Source organism: Magnolia sinica, chromosome 6, assembly GCF_029962835.1.
Source record: "Magnolia sinica isolate HGM2019 chromosome 6, MsV1, whole genome shotgun sequence".
NCBI classification, from domain to species: domain Eukaryota; kingdom Viridiplantae; phylum Streptophyta; class Magnoliopsida; order Magnoliales; family Magnoliaceae; genus Magnolia; species Magnolia sinica.
In genome coordinates this window covers 104,459,054-104,475,874 of record NC_080578.1, presented here as the reverse complement: position 1 = coordinate 104,475,874, position 16,821 = coordinate 104,459,054, and the positions used below count along the sequence as shown (strand labels likewise).

The 16,821-nt window shown below is 39.7% G+C and overlaps 1 protein-coding gene across 1 annotated transcript in view; it reads right to left on the bottom strand.

Annotated features, from left to right (window-relative positions):
- Positions 1–559: 559 nt before the first annotated feature.
- The window catches only part of LOC131249400 (PITH domain-containing protein At3g04780), a 28,635-nt gene continuing 12,373 nt past the window's right edge, over positions 560–16,821 (bottom strand). Inside the window, exons 4-8 of the mRNA XM_058250155.1 lie at positions 9,319–9,367; positions 9,133–9,190; positions 8,947–8,993; positions 8,756–8,833; positions 560–826 (exon numbers count right to left, since the gene is read on the bottom strand). Coding sequence (XP_058106138.1) covers positions 778–826; positions 8,756–8,833; positions 8,947–8,993; positions 9,133–9,190; positions 9,319–9,367 — 281 coding nt within the window. The 3' untranslated portion in view covers positions 560–777. The remainder of the gene's footprint in view (positions 827–8,755; positions 8,834–8,946; positions 8,994–9,132; positions 9,191–9,318; positions 9,368–16,821) is intronic.

The following is a 16,821-nucleotide window of genomic DNA, read 5'->3' as shown; positions in this document are numbered from 1 at the left end:
CGTGTGAATTTCTAAGTAATTTGTAAGCGCCCGCGTATCATCCATCACGCTCTGGCAGAGTATCAAAGCTTTTTTCTCAGATCGATTAACAAAATGACGAAAGAAAATATATGACGGCAAAATCCCGGATCTTACTTCCATTTCTACCGTACGCCGCCGAAATTCCGCGCCGTACGAAGGGGTGATGGATTTTCGATTGACAGTCTAGGGATGACCTGATCTGGAGGGTTCTTTGATAGTCTGGCGCTTATGACGATTGGTACGCAAGCACCCAGACAACGTGCACGTCGCGGATAATATCGTACGTCCAAGATCAGACAACCCAACCGCTGGGTCGTGTCCCCCATTATATCGTTGTAGTTTATTCAATCTGAACAACCTGTATACCACTACTTCAAGGCCTGCGTATCAAAATCACTCTGGCAGAGTATCAAAGGCTTCCTCAACATAATACATATTTCCAGGGAGCAAATGACCAGTAGATAAAGCTTGGTGAAGTTACCACCCCACACAGAATTCAATAGCCTTTTTCAGTCTTTTTCTTTTTCTGTTTTTTTCGTTCTTTCCTGGGTCTTGCACAACATTGAATATCCTGCAAGCATTACCTCTCAAATGGGATTCCGAAAATGTCATTTCGGAGCGCACGTTGGGATTCCCGCCAACTGCCTTTTTGAAGGTTTGGGAACTGTGTGCATGGGCTCTCGGTGATGTGCGTGTACACAATAATTTTCCATTTTCTTTTTTTTTTTTCCTTATAAGTATTTGGGTGGCGGCCAGTTAATGATCCTCGACCTTCTTCAACCCCTTCATATCCGTCGTTTCCACCCTGAAAAAAATCACAAAGGATGAAAGGTCAAGGTAGATCATTACCAGATAAAAAGTCCATCCATCTCAAGTTTAAAATACTGTTCAAGAAGGTCACAGAAACAGTCTTTAAAATAAAAACTGAAAAAGAAATGACAGTTAAATTCTCAGCAAAACATGATAACATAATAACGGGCAACCCATTCTCTCCAATAAATAAATAAATAACAAAACCAACAAAAAAAAAAAGCCTCTTCCCATTTTAATGGGTTGGGTTTGGCTACAGGTGGATCCTAACCTGCCCATTTATCTAATGGGTCGGTTTGGGTCCTCTTTACACCCAAAGCCAACCCATGAAAGAGTTGATCAGGCTCATTTTCAAGAAAGGTGATTTCATTTCATGTTTGGCCCACGGACTACATAGCATTGATGAGCTATGCTAACAACACTTTGGAATTAAGGACAGTACCGCCCAGGCAAGTTACACTGCAGCTGGTTGTTGGATGTTCAAAACTCTCTTTTATAAAAGAATAAAACGAAGAAGAATGCACCAAGGTAGACTCGGCAATTAGACATCGGTGATCTGGGTCGGGTCTTGGTCTAGGTTGGTACATTTAAAAAACTCCACCAGTGGGAATGAGCACTTTCATTGTTGCTCCCAAGCCAGACAGAGGGCTGCATCAAGTTGGGCGCTTGTATCAAGCTTCCGCCACAACTTTCTCATGAATCTTGACAATCTGGCATTTCCATTTAAAGAAGGTAATCATGGTTGGGTTAGATCTTTTGGACCCAGACCCGCTTCAACAAGTCCAAATTTTGACTCGGACCCATTCATTGCTAGACATTTCCATTTTAAAAATAATAATAAAGCTCTAAGGATCTAACCCCTTTCAGTAATTGGATTAGATCTTTTGAACCCAAACCCACTCCAACAGGTCCAAATTTTGACTTCGATCCATTTTATTACTAGGCATTTCCATTTAAAATAGTAACGAAGCTCTAAGGATCTAAACCTTTCAGTAATTGGGTTAGATCTTTTGGACCCAGATCCGCTCCAACATGGCCAAATTTTGACTCCGACCCATTTTATTGTCAGTCCAGCGATCCATCTGGTCACATTCCACGTTTGGTTTAGGTTGCTACCAGCTGCAATACTCCAAAACCTATGGTTTGTATGATTTTTAACAGAAAAACATCTTTTAGTCTGAGGAGGGCGCAAGGCACCACATTCAACTGCAAAGGGCTGAATGGTCCTTTAACACCCACTCCCAACTGAGTAGAAAGGCTAGCATGGCCCTAGTTAGGTTTAGTTTTGCATCCTATTAGTGGTCTTTTAGATAATCTCCTTCCACATGCTATGGAAAATGACAAAATTGCCCTTCTACTTTCTCTCTCTTGTGATGAATAGATGAATCAAGGTACGTCCCACCCACCTTGTATGGCCCTAAGGAAAAAGTTCACATGATGCATATTGTTCCTACAGGCTTTTAATGGAAAGAGATTTCTGTTGTGACCAATAGGAATATATATTGACCCTTTTGGAAACATTCGGCCCGTACCTTTTATACCTGACCATGACCCAACCTAAACCCCAAACCCACCCATTAAATAAATGGGTAAAGCTTATTTTGACATGGACCCAACCTCTCCGACTAGGTCCAAGATGAAGACCCAGTTATTAAATGGGTCCGGTGCTGGGCTCCCCTTGACCCAACCCATTTTCACCTTAGCTTAAACAACTCATCATCCAACCACACCCACCCCCACGAAAAAAAAAAAAAAACTTTCATTTCAGGAGCAAACTCAGGACCCTTGCTTTCCAAGCAGCAGCATGAGTATTAGCCTTTTGCCCAGCAATGGGCAATTTTCCAGGGAAAGTTAACTCCACATTTACATGGTCCCTAGAATGATCTAACATGATAATAATCAGGCTCAACCAGTTTGAGGCAGCTGCTAAGTGCGGAGACCATCTGAAAATGGTACAGCTGGGACAATGTTGGAATGGTATATGTTTGCATGTGGGGTCCCTGGGATTCAGATCTGGCTTGTTCTGCGAATTGCTAAGGACAATTCTCTATATGCATATGCCGCACATGTGGTATACGTGCGTGTTGATATCTATCCGATCACTCATCACAAGGCTCCATCAATGAACCACACACACACACACACACACACACATATATAAAGCCACATTGATCGAAAAATCCTGATCGCATTTTTCTATCAATCAGAAAAAAAAAATTATTAGAAAGAAGCCCAAGGTGGGGAAACTAGAACCCACAGTGAGGAACCGCTAATCCATTACATGAGGACTCCCATCCAATCCCTGAAGAAATTATCTCCTCAAGTCCAAAAAATCCTTTTAAGATCAAAACACCTAATAGCTGATGCAACATTCCAACTCATTCGATCACCTCGGATGCCCATTCATTTCTTATTAAAGGATCTACTCTTTTTTTTCCCCAAAGGGCCCAAAGAACTGCTAGGAAGCATATATCCCATTAGAATTTTCCCTTGCAAGCTTTAGGGCCATCTGCCCATCAACCCATACTTTCAGGAGCAAAATTGTAGAGCTGGGCATCATCCATGATAGACCAACTGATCAAGGCACCATCTCCACACTCTTGAAGCTCATGTACAATAAATGAAAAGGTGATTTATACTTTCAGTGCTCATTGTGCAGCGCCAATAATCATATTACTAACCCAAAAGAGATCAAACCATAGCACTTGACAGTGACCAACTGGTGCTTTAGGGTCTAGGCCTACACCCGGCTCACCACTTAAGACCCCAAAGCCAGGCCTAGCATAGAAAGCCCAGAAAATGGTTCGGCCTAGGCCTGGACCTGACCCAACCTAACTAGGCCCGAAAACTGATAAAATCCTTATTTCAAGCTTGAATATCCCTAATATATCTATTGATTGAGTGGGCTACACATGCACAAAGAAATAAACATTTAGAGGAATGAAACCAATGGTCTACATTCAAGATAGATGGGTTGCCTAACTTGGGATTAGAATGGCATATTTGTAGGATGCAACAAAAAGTACATATAAAGTCAGATCAAGCTGGGCTGGGCCACGCTGGGTTGGGCTAAAATTGCTCCTGTCCAAGCCTGAACCAAAAATTGATAAGTCCATGTATGCGTGGGTAAAGCCCAGCAACAGGCCAAGTTAGTAGGTCCAAGCATGGCCCAAAGCCAGGGCGGGCTCATCGGGTCAGACGGGGTACCAGCCCATTGCCACCCTTAACTAGGGCCCACGTGCAATGACCCTAGAAGGGCCATTACTCTCCAAATCTATGTTCTAGGGGCACACCCACGCCCACAATCCAACTTATGGTAAAGTGATTTTACCAGTAAGTCTCAAGAGTCCCACTTCCACAATTTACTGTCTAAACTACGGTGGTCGATCACCACACTTTCAAGAAGCCCATAAGACTACAAGCTACTCTTCGAACTCGCTGAAGTTTCATTTGAATAAGGGGGACCAAACAACCTAAGAGCACATCCTCCCATAGTCACTAATTTTTGGCATCCTTAAGTGAACTGGTTTACCTAAGATCTGATGTAGAACATGTCACAGATACATCCCTAGCATGGTTAGACCAAAAGAAGATGGACCGTAAATTGATCATAACTTTTGATCTGGATATCGTTACGGCGCACCGGACCAAGTATCATGAACCGAAGCAACACGAGAACTCCATGACGAGTTTTTTTGAAGTGGAGGGGACTGATGTAGAGCGGGTCGCGGACAGTTTCATGGCCAAGATGGATCAGAAAAGGCCCGGTCGACGACAGAAGTCATCAAGACCGTCAGAACCTTAAAACAGGCATATCTCGCAAACCGGAATGAATTACTCGACGTACCATATATGATTTTGGGGTAGGACAACACCCAAATCCATAGCTCAACTGGTAGACTAAGTGGAGATACCTCGTTTCAACCCTTGAGGTCTTGGTATCGATCCCTAGTGGGGGTGGCAAACATGGAGTGTGTGTACTGACATGGGTGTGTACAAAAAAAAAAAAAAAAAAAAAAGGAGGGTGTAAAACCAGCTACTTTAGCCAACCAACCCGGCATAGCCTGGTTGCCCATGCCGAATTTGCGAGATTCCATCAGATCGACGGTCAAATTCCATGTTTATTTCCGTTTTTACTATTTTTAGTAAGTTTTAGTTTGATTATAACTCTTCATCCGTTGGGCTTTAGGAGTTGTGTCCAACATGAAAAGTTTTTAGAAAAATTAGGAAAATAACGTGGTTAAGCCACATAGGACACTAACTATAAAAAATAAATTTACTATTTATAGTAAGTTACGAATTTTAGGGAGTTTTATTTATAGTTTAACTCTGAAATTTCTTCCAATGCTTGTTATCCCTATTTAAAGGGTTGTAAATTCGTTTTTAATCATCAATCTATCAATTTACAAATTTTCATGAATACTATTTCTATTTTCTTACTTTTTCCTCGTGGATTTGAGAAGTCTTTGTGAGGAGTCCAGAGAAGCTTCGTGGATTCGAAGTAATTATCCTTGAGGAAGATGGTGATCGACCTCATCACATTCATCCCTGCGTCAAGATCCCATCCTCCCAAAGTAGTCACTAACTCTGGCTTCCTAAGGTGAGCTAGATTATAGTCTCCGAAACGTAATGCATAGTGGATAGTTAACTAGACCAACTATACTCACAAAATTGGATCTATGAACAAGATCAGGCATCCAATGGGACCTATCAATTGTCATGATTGATTTCCACGGTCCTGAAGTTCTGTACCTCGACAACTTGGGGTGTGCCTCAACTATCATCTTGGATGTTGTATATTGCTAGTATCTTCTCCATAATGAAATCCCTACCTCTCGAAACCTCCAAAATCATCTAACCACAAGGCTTTATTCATGAATTTCAGGGATTTAATACCAGCAACACCATGGATAATTTGTTTACACACCTTCACTCCATTAAGGGCATGGTTTGATAAAAGGAAACCCATGGGAAAAAAAAAATGAAAAAAGAAAAGAAAAAGGAAGAGGTTATTCATTGATGTGAGCTTTTGTGTTGTTTGGATAGCAAAGAAAACGGTGGATTCCACCAAGCAATCATTAGCCTTTTGAAAAGTTTGAATATCCCCGATATTATCTGCATCTCTAGCTCGGCGATACCGATAACATTGGTAGAATCAGAAATTTCATGCATCGGTGATGTATCACTAAGTATCGCCAATGTATCGCCAATATTTCCAACTGTATAAATTCCAGGTGTCACTTTTATTGCCAATGTATCGCCAATATTTTCAATTGTGTAAATTCCAGGTATCACTCGTCTCACCAATGTATCGAAAAAATTTCTATAATATTGCCAATGTATCAAATATCAACAAAATCTGTTTATAAAAAAAAAAAAACTTCTGTTTCATTTTTTTTTTAATGGCAGCATGGTTGTATCATGTGTTCAATTTGTCAACAATAATATCAATAATATCATAACATTATCATTATCACAACATGGGCAATATCGAGACCACAATCTTCATTTCCTTACTAGTTGCTGACGATTTCTCAATGATATCGAGGCCACAATCTTCGTTTCCTTGCTAGTTCTAACGATTTCTCGGAGCAATATCTTGTGTTGTCAGTATTCTGAAATATCGATGGATATTTGGATGGATAGTTGGATAGATAGATAGGATGGGATGGTTAGACTGATTGCTTATGACAGAAAATGCTTTTAAGCCCCCATTAAAGGGAAACTTATTATGCATGCAACTATGCATTCTTTTTACAATTTTTTGATTCCTAAATATGCAAATATGTGTATTTTAGCAACTCCTGAAGTTCCACTAAAAAATTCTATCATTTTCCTTATTTTTCCCCAACGTTTCCTTGCATTTCCAGTAATCGGTGATATTATCGATGATATCGATGTTGTTTCCATATCCCCGGCCAACAAAACTTGTGGCGATACTGATACTTCGAACACTAGCCTTTTCCATAGTTTGGATTCTCAAGCACAAGATACAAGGCGAAAGTTGTACGAGGAATATGAGATTCCCAATTGCTATTCAAACAACCCTAAAAATATAATCCATGTTTGTGTAGTGCCTTATGAAATAATCATCCCATAATGATTAAGATGACCAACCCACACCAAGGATTCAACTAATCCAAACATGCCTTAAGTAGGATTTGTGTTTTTTCACTCTTTGCCATAGGAATTTAAAAAGCGTGAAAGTACACTGGCATTCTAGTCATGGAAGCTTTATAAAAGTAACCTTACCTCCCATGGATAGGTGTCTCCTTTACAAGTGGCTAACCTTCTCTCTCCATTCTTTTAAATAATAGGATCCCACCTCTTACGGAGAACCCACAAATAGTGGTAAGTTGATGGAAGGGCAAGCTCCCGCCCTAATTGCCAATAGATGCCAACTCACAACTCATCTTCACCACCAAAGAATTTGATAGAAGGCTCCCTCACAACCCATTAGTTGATACAATTTGCAAGTGCTCCCACTTCATCCAGCCTCACCTCTAGCATCTTACTCTTTAACAAAATGACTTTCTTGCCCAAAACCACTTCAAAGTACCTAAGGATGCAACAAATATTCCACATCTCTCCCACAAGCATCACAGAAGATGAGGTATCATCAACCAACTGCAAGTGAAACACCTGGAAATCAAATAGGTCCACTCTAAAGCCCTTGACTAAACCAGCCTTCCTTTTTAAAAATTGATTATCATACTAATATAAGATAAAAGCATTACCCTCTCATTACTCGTGGATTAGGCCAGCCTAAAATAGACACATCAAAAGAAAATTCGTTTTAAAAAAAAAAAAATTAAAATTTAAAAGGCCCAGATAAAGTTGTTAGAAACATTCCACTACAAGACCTGCCAATTACTCAATAACTCTGTCTTGGAATAACCTCGAAAATCCAGTCTTGAAAGTATCCAATTGACAATCATTCAAAAGATCCATCTTCTAATTGTTGCAACCTTAGGGAAGGTATTCTCAAAAGTTCTAGCATCTCTCCCTCCATGTAGGCAATAAAATCCAAAACAAAAACATCTTCCGAATACTCCTTGTGACCATTGAATAGGGAAGCCAACCATGATCATCAATGTCGTCATTTCCAATCACATAAGCAATTATGCCATGCATATGCCACCGTGGCATATGCAGTCATTGTCACGTCAAGGCTTATGTGGTCGCATAGAGAAGTTTGCAACCACATAAGCCATAGTTATGCAGTTATGCCATCGCATACGCATAACCCCAAAGCTAGAAAGGAAGAAAGCCCTTCATTAAACCTTGCCGTATCAAGTATATTACTAAGAGCTTCCACAATTACAACAGCAGCAACAACAACAACAAAAAGAACCAAAGCAGATCCCATTGCCTTATTACTCTTGATCCTCCAAAGATACCTTTATGACCGTGGCATGATCTTAGTCTAAAATGAGTTTTTAAGCTTTTCTCTAGGGTCTAATGGAAAAAAGAGTGAAAACCTTTTTTTTATTTTTTTGAAAGGTAACACCACCAGGGATTGAACCCTGGATCACTCACACACACTACATTATCACTACCAGCTCATCTAACGAGTAGGAGACAAGAGGGCCTTTATGGCCCCATATCAGACACAATACAGCCCAATTTCTTGGTTGACTGATTCACCCTTAGACAAACCTTTTATCTGAAATTGACTGTCAGTTAGTGTACTGGTCTGTGCCAAACAGCTGAGTTGGCTGACCTGTTTTTTTATTTTCAAGCAACAAATTTTATTAAAGTAAATCAGGGACAATGACGATATAGGAAACTGCAGAAAACAGCATGCAGTATAAATGAGAGATGACCTTCTGTCCAGTATAGAAATAAAATGAGGGAACAACAGAAATACAAAAACAGCAGTGTAAAGAAAGCCACATCCAAATTATGAAAGTATTGTACTTACGTTGTCCCATAGAGAATAATCTTTTGAATTTTAGTGATGTCAGCACCACATTGATTGTCTTCAATGAAAATGGTCAGGCTGAGAGAAAAATCATTCAATTAGATAATCTATTTTCCTACAATAGAAACAATCAGAGAGATGAAGTCATAAAAGTATGGAAAACAGAAAAAAATAAATAAAATTGCACATACCTACGAACATTCTGAAACTTGACATACTTCAGAACAACTGGCTTTCCCTGTAAACAAGACAGAATGAATTGCTGCAGGAGGATCTTTCAAATAATACATTGTCAAAAGTTAACAAGTTATATAACCCTTATCCATGATCAGGTTCCCGATTTTGCAGCAGTGTATGCATGGATGCAGAAATGTTACCTTGAGATTATCCAGGGATAAAACAGCTGAATCACTTGGTGGGAAATCATTGACGTTACTGTAGAAATCATCACAATGAATAAGAAATTTTGAACAATGCATCAGAGCAAGACATGAATGATAAATCTCCATTAAATGTAGAACTAATACAAAATAACCACATCCCTCAAACTCAATAAAACATACCTAAAACCCATATGCTCCTTGTTTGCAAAAAGTTTCACCATCCTAGGACCTGTCCAAACAGCTCTTGCGTGAAATATTTTTCTTTTTCGTTTTTTCTTTTTGAACGGTCTCATGTGAAATACTATTAATCTATTTCATCAATCATATCATCATATCATCAAAGCCTTGACCCAACTAATTGGGCTAGCAAATTGATCATCGTATATAATTATATAGATAAAGAGAGGCAGACAAATGATCATGGTTCACATAGCACTACAGACAATATTGCTTTGAGTTGCTCAATTCAGATATGTATGCCAATCAAATAAACCTAATCATCCCATTAAGAATATGTATCTATGTAATGTATGTCATGTATCTAAGTGTCTATGCATGTATGTGTGCGTGCATGCGTAATGTATGTACGCATGTATATGCATCTACGTGTACTTTGTGTGTGTGTGTGTGCGCGCGCGTGCGTGCTATATATAATAGCAGCTTTTGGACGTTTGTGCCCTTACGATAAGTTGTGGGGACGGGATATGTAACATCCTAGATTTTCACTGTTTTGGATTTCTAAAAATCCTTAAATTTTATTTTTTTAATGTAATTAACTTATATTATCACTTACTGACTATTGGCACTCAATGTTAGTTTATACATGGGTGATACCAGTAAAAAACCACACAAGTCCAATTAATCAACCGTAGGAAGCCAACGAATCAGCCCGATCACTTGAACATCAAGTTTAGCCCCATGATTTACTCATGTAGGGCCCAAATCTAATCAACCCATCGCTAACTAATCAAAACAATCATAACTAAATTAAAGATCTAACCAAAGCCGAGTCAGATAAGGCCCGAATTTTGACTAATAGACCAAATTAACCCCGTTACTCTTTTAACCTAAAACCGACGGTTTAGAGTAATCATGACCAAATCTCCACTTTCACTAGTTATAAATAGGCCACATAGGGGTGTACATCGGGCCGAACCGAGTCGAACTTGGCTCAACCTGGCCCGGCCTGCTCACTAGCCAAAGCAGCCCGAACCCGGCCCGGTCACCAGGCCAACATGTCCAGCCCAAACCCAACCCGGTCAGCAATCGGGCGAGTTCGGGCCAGTTTCAGACCCACGATTTGGACGGCTTTGATTTTTTGACTCTGGTCCATCTACTCTATGGGAAGAACTTTGGTAGGTAACTTGAATGGCCTTGATTTTTGGGAACGGCTTTTGTCATAGATTTTTGGGACTTTGCTCCATCTACAAAGGGACCCACGATTTGGACGGCCTGGATTGCTATGAATGGTTAGGGTAATTGGGTAAGAATTTAGAAAAAATATACATATATATATATATTTATATATATAGGCCGGGTCAGGCCGAGTCGGGCCGAACTGGAACCTATCCGAACTCGGCTCGAACTCAGTTTCGGGCCGAAGAAAATGGCCCGTCCCGACCCGAACTCAGTTCTGAGTCGAGCGAGCTAATTGGGCTAGCCCGGTTTGTGTACAGCCCTAAGGCCACACTATGAACATAATTAATCCAAACCCTAATCATTGCGTACAAGAAATCTCACTACCCAATTCATTCCAGAAATGCCCCGATTATCCAAACAGGCTGTAGACCACTCGTTAATGGGCTACTAAACCCGTGGCTATAGAAATATATTCGTCTTAGTGGGCTTGACGTCCATCACGGGACATTGAGCCAAGATCTCGTCTCGAATCATTCAACTTGGACTTGCAAGGCGAGTGCTTGAGTTGTGCGAATACCTTAAATGAAAATCTAAAACTTGAATGAAATAAGTCCATTACTCTTTCGCAAAGTTGTAACTTTCGGATCGTCGGCTCATGACCAAATTCGGGATACTGACTAAAGATAGTTCTCCACACATCCGTATAGCCGCGGCCCCGATCGACTATCGGTGACCGTTGAACAAACTTCTAATCGTATCTGTCAATCGGCGCATCCAAATGGCGGGCCGATTGTGTCTGTGCGTAGATCATCACTAGGGCCAACTATCCAACGATGGGTATCGACTCCTACGCCCCGTAGTGGCCCCTAAATGGTAGAAAAACATTCCCCTACAGCTAGTATAGTAAAAACTCAACCCTTAGGGCCATTTACACAAAATCTGGCACTATATAAAGGCCTTATTTGGGCACCCCCTCCTCCCATACGAATTTCATGCCCTAGAGCAAGAGAAAAAAAAAAAGAGAAAGAGAGAAGAAAGAGAGGAGAAAGGAGAAGAGAGAGACCTTGGGGTGTGGGTGTTGGTGCACCTCCGCCCTCTCATCCCCTCTTTAGCCGCCTCGCCGTAGCCGGAGTCGTCGTTGGAGCTTTCCCGACAATGGTTGGAGATAAGTATTGAATCTCAAATATAATTTAGGATTTTAATAGTTGTTTATCCCAAATCTCATAAGCTTATATGTTTGTTTAGGTCTTTCAACAATTTTCTCTAAAAACCTAACCCTAGGAGCTCAAAATCGGAGATTCCTTCTTAAAGGCGCGGACTATTATTCTTAGTTGGCCTAGCACCAATTTTAGTATGAATCTAATGATTATGTTTGATTGGGTAATGTATTTGGATAATCTAGAGAAAATTTAGGCAAGACCTTACATTTTAGATCCTCTCAATCAACATAGAATGATTATGGAATGTTTGTTGTTTCTCAATATGATTGGGTATGAATTTGATGATTGTTTGTTCATTCTTTGCTTGATTTTTGTACAATGTTTCCTTATAACATGTATGATGCATTAACCCTTGTGTATTTTATACTATGAGATACATGAAATTCTTAGTTTCCTTACTAACTCACACAACGCACTTGCACATTTATTTCGTAATAATGTTAGTATTTGCATTTATAGAGAAACTTGAATTTATACGTTTAATGTATGATTACTTGACATCACTTGTGCTAGATGATAAACCCTAATTTGTTGAAGTGCTATTGAATACCATCAAATCCCTAGGTTGCTCAGGAAACTTAGGTGAGAGAAGGTGGTTCCGTTGGTAGGACTATCCTGAGGCTAGACCAACGGATTTGGGCGGATGCGAACGGGCGACAGTAGTTGGACTACATGGGTCGCTTGTACTTGATGCTGTCTATTACATACTCGCCTAAACTCGCACAGTCTAGTCCACTTACTAACCAACCATGTTTGTTAACCATGTCTGCTCACGCCTGTATGGAACCTGGAACACCCTTCAACCACTGAAGCCCATTGATAACCATCTGAAACTGATCCACTGACTTGAGAGCCGGAGATGGTGGAATGGGACACTGTGTCCAAGTTGTCGGCCTACGCTGGGGTGACAAGCCTCCCTGTAGTGACCGCGAGCAATCCCTCCTCTCTGTACTCCCCATGTGCTTTAATCAGGGATGGGGAACCCAATGGGATCAAGGATCGTGGGGTCCTGGCCTCGCACGTTGAGGGGCCTTGGCCTCGCAACCAGCTGAGGGCAATGATATGTAGGGTGTACCAGTTTCCCAAATCTGCTGGATGAACGGAATTAACTAAATACTCGGCTAACATTATTCACGCATCGCATTAGCTAGAATTTGGCGACTCGGCAGTTGAGGTCGCAATGAAGGAGTGTTGGTCATGCGCGATCATTAGACGAAATCGCTCGAGAGAGTGTTGTTGCGAGGTCATGCATCATATCATAATACATGCATATGCATTAACAAGACTATTTAGGGATCTGTGAATGTATGCCTTTCATTAAATTCATCATATAATTGCTGCTAGTTGTAACTTAAGGCTAATATAACCACTGAGTTAGCTACTCACTCCCACTCTGGGATGGTGTTTTAAAACATCAACTAGATCCTTTACTAGATGCAAGTGAGGTGGAGCTTGACTAGCCGAGCGAAGTGAGCAAGGATAGAGAAGAGGAACTTCCCTGCTTCCAGACTTTCGGCGGATCCTTTTAGTTTGAATTCGAGCTACCGCGGGGTATGGACCAGGGCCCTAGTCGCTTTGGGTCATGTATGGGTGGGACTAGTTCCCTATTTAAATGATTTTGGATTCGTGGTTTGGATATTTTTATATTTAGTAGCAATTGATACTGCTTTATAACGTACTTATGCTTCATGTCTTGCTAAATCCTCCATTATTTATGAGATCATCCAAATGCAATTAAAATATGAAGCCCATTAGGGCACCCATAACACCTAGGAATTCGGGAGCCGAGTTCTTACACGGCCCCTGAAAACCTGGGGTGTTACAGGATAAGGCTTCGGTTTTAACTTTGCGTGGCCCTTCAACCTGAGGGAATTTTTGTCCTTTCAACTCCTTCCTGAGAGTAGCTTGCACCACTTCTCTTCTTTGCATGTAGCCACACAGAAGGCGTAGCGTTAGGAAGCCGACTTTGTGGGTCCCACTGTGATAAATCTGCAACATCCACATCGTATATTTATTGCACTGGCTCATGTAGTTCTCTTAGGATGGAGGCCAAAAAATGAGGCGGATCTAAAGCTCGAGTGGGTCCCAGCCAAGGTATTCCATAATGGTAACCGTGACCGTAACCATTGTTGTCAAAATCCTATGATTTACAATTTGAGTAGAATCTTAAGTAAAATGATTTGAATCCCATTTTATATTAAATCCTACAATTCTATAATTTGAATCATATGATTTATGATTCAAATCCCGATTTCTATTCAAATTATGCTTGTGCTCTTCTATTTAAGATTCTCTTGGCTTTCATTTTATATTTTTAAATTGGTGGGGGGCTTTAAGAATCCTTTAGAAAAGCTAAATTATTTTATTGTGTTCTTTATAAGAGATTAAATAATATATATTCTCTACAATATTAAATCGTGGAGCTTTTTTTATGATTTCTTACTTCTTAACTGGTCGAAACACCAAATTGATGTATGACTTATCTAGAATGTTTTCATGGATGTTTACGAACATGATGACTTGTCTGTATTGTGGAATAATGGTTACAAATCAAAATATCGTTAGTCTACATAATGAAATGCCGTTTTTCCAACGTGATTCTACATTCATAAAAGGTAACAAGAACATAAATTATTAAAGGATCCTTGAATGTTTTTTGAGGAAAATTTCTTAAAAGACAAAAATAATAATAATAAAGGAAAGATAAGCATCCTTTAACATTATCATGACATGGTATTATTACTCGGTGCATATTGATAGCAAAAGGATGATTGATGAGTTTTTTTTTTTTTTTCCTTATTTATTTATATTTTTAATAATTTTTTCAATTTTTTAAGAGAAACATTAAAAAAAATCTTATGATTTTCGATTTGATACAATTCAACCCCTATTACAATTTGCGATGTAATAACGATTTTGACAGGACTGGTCCCATAACAAACCATTACAATAGGCTCATTATGACTGTTACAGGACCGTTATGGGTCAATTTTTCTGTAATGGCCATTACAGCCGTTATGACCCCGTAATGCGTAATGGTTACCACCGTTAACATATGCAATGGCCATCGTGGCCTTTATTTGACCATTTTGGAATAACTAGGTCCTAGCACAACAAAAGGTGCACATGAGTTGCCCATCATCAAAATCTCTCTCTCTCTCTCTCTCTCTCTCTCTCTCTCTCTCTCAGTGTAGCACGCATGTGTCTAGATGCACCCGTTCCCTTAGTCTCTTTCTTTGTGTTGCACACGCCATAACCCTAGTGTGTATAATGTGTGTATGTGAATCTGTGTCTATGTCCATGTCTACGTCTGTGTATGCACACGCGTGACCCCTGCTAGTGTGCATGCATATAGTTGAGTTGTTTGAGGGCCCGCCATGATATGTGTATGCTATCCAACCTGTGGATTACTTGGTAAGCCCCACCATGAAGATGGGATGCCCAAAAAATGAGGATAATCAACCATCAGGTGGGCCCCACCATGAAATAGAACTAGAGGGTGGCTTAGCTTTGTTTCAAATATAATTCTTCATCATCTTTGTTTGTAATATCAGATGATTGGGCCATTCTTTTCATGAAATCTTTGTTGCCTTTCACCGAAAACAACCAAAAAAGGTATGGCACTATAAATTGGCATAGAGATTGAAAAGGAGAAGAAAGAAAGAGAAAACACGAGAGGAGAAAAAAAAGAAGAAAAAAAGATGAAGGAAGAAAGGAATAAGTTAGGGTTGCACGCCCCCCACCCCTTTTCTCTTTTATTGAAGTAATCAAAAGAAAATAAGACAAAAATGCCCCTGTACGATAAACTTTATGTCCAGCATCGAATCATACGATTCGTATGTACGATTTAAAAAATGGTTTAATGTACGATTCGATACTGAATCATACGACTTTATCATGAATCTTACAATTCGATATTTTTTCTAAAAAACAGGCAGCGTCCGGTGGAAAATTCAATTTCATTTTTTCAGTTATTTGCAATTTTTGTTTAGGGCTTCTGTGTTTAAAAGCTATTTATGCCCCACATACATTATAATATCACTTCTTTTCTTTTTTGAGAGAGATAATGGTGAGATTTGAAGTTTATCTGGGCCTAAATAGTTTTTTTTTTTTTCAAGTGTTTTCTCATTTATTTCAAAATTTCACTATTTTCTCATTTTTAATCAATTTATAATCTTCTATGTTTGTGTGGGGCCTAAATGTTTTTTTTTTTCCCTTAATATAGAGGCTTGTCACTTGTGTGTTGGTTGGTTCTTTTTAAGCATTGGAGATGGGAAAGAAATCAAAGACCAAGGACAATGATCTTAGTTGGGAATATTGTTCAAAGATGGATAAGGTCCATAATCTCCACCTAAGATGTATTTTTTGTGGGAAAGAATATTGGGGAGGTGTGTTTCGAATGAAACATCACACAGCCCGAACAAAAAATGTAGCGGCATGTCCCCAAGTCAGTGATGATATAGTGGAAAAATTCAAGAATTTATTGGGATGGTATTGTTAGTGAGAAGAAGCAACAAGAAGAAATGACGTATGATGTTGGAAGGGTTCCTATTATTGATGATGTTGATGAAATGGGTGAAGGTAAAAAGAAAAGGGACCATGAATGATTTTATGGGAAGAAAGAGTGAGACAAAAGAAAAACAACAAGCCACTCTAGACAAAACCTAGAAAAAGGGAGATAGAGATAGTGTGCCTATCTATTTCTCGTTTCCAATATGTAAATGCTCTACCATTTAACCTTGTAAAGAGCCCATTCTCCACACCTATGATGGAAGCAGTTGCTGCATTTGGGTTGGAATTGAAGCTTTTGTCATATCACGAAGGAATAATTTTTTGAAGATGGAGATTGAGTTGATAGAGAAATCTATTGATTTTATAACGAGGAATGTGGGAAGACCGGATGCATGATTATGTCAAATGGGTGGATCGATGAAGTGAATCGGCTGATTACAATTTTTTTAACGAGTCCAAGCAGTACTATACTTTTTAGATCTGTTAATTAGAGTTGTACACGAACTGAGTTAGCTCGGTTAACTCGCTCGACTTGACTTGAAAAAGCTCAATTCAACTCGGTTTGAAACTGAGTTCGAGCCAAGTCGAGCTG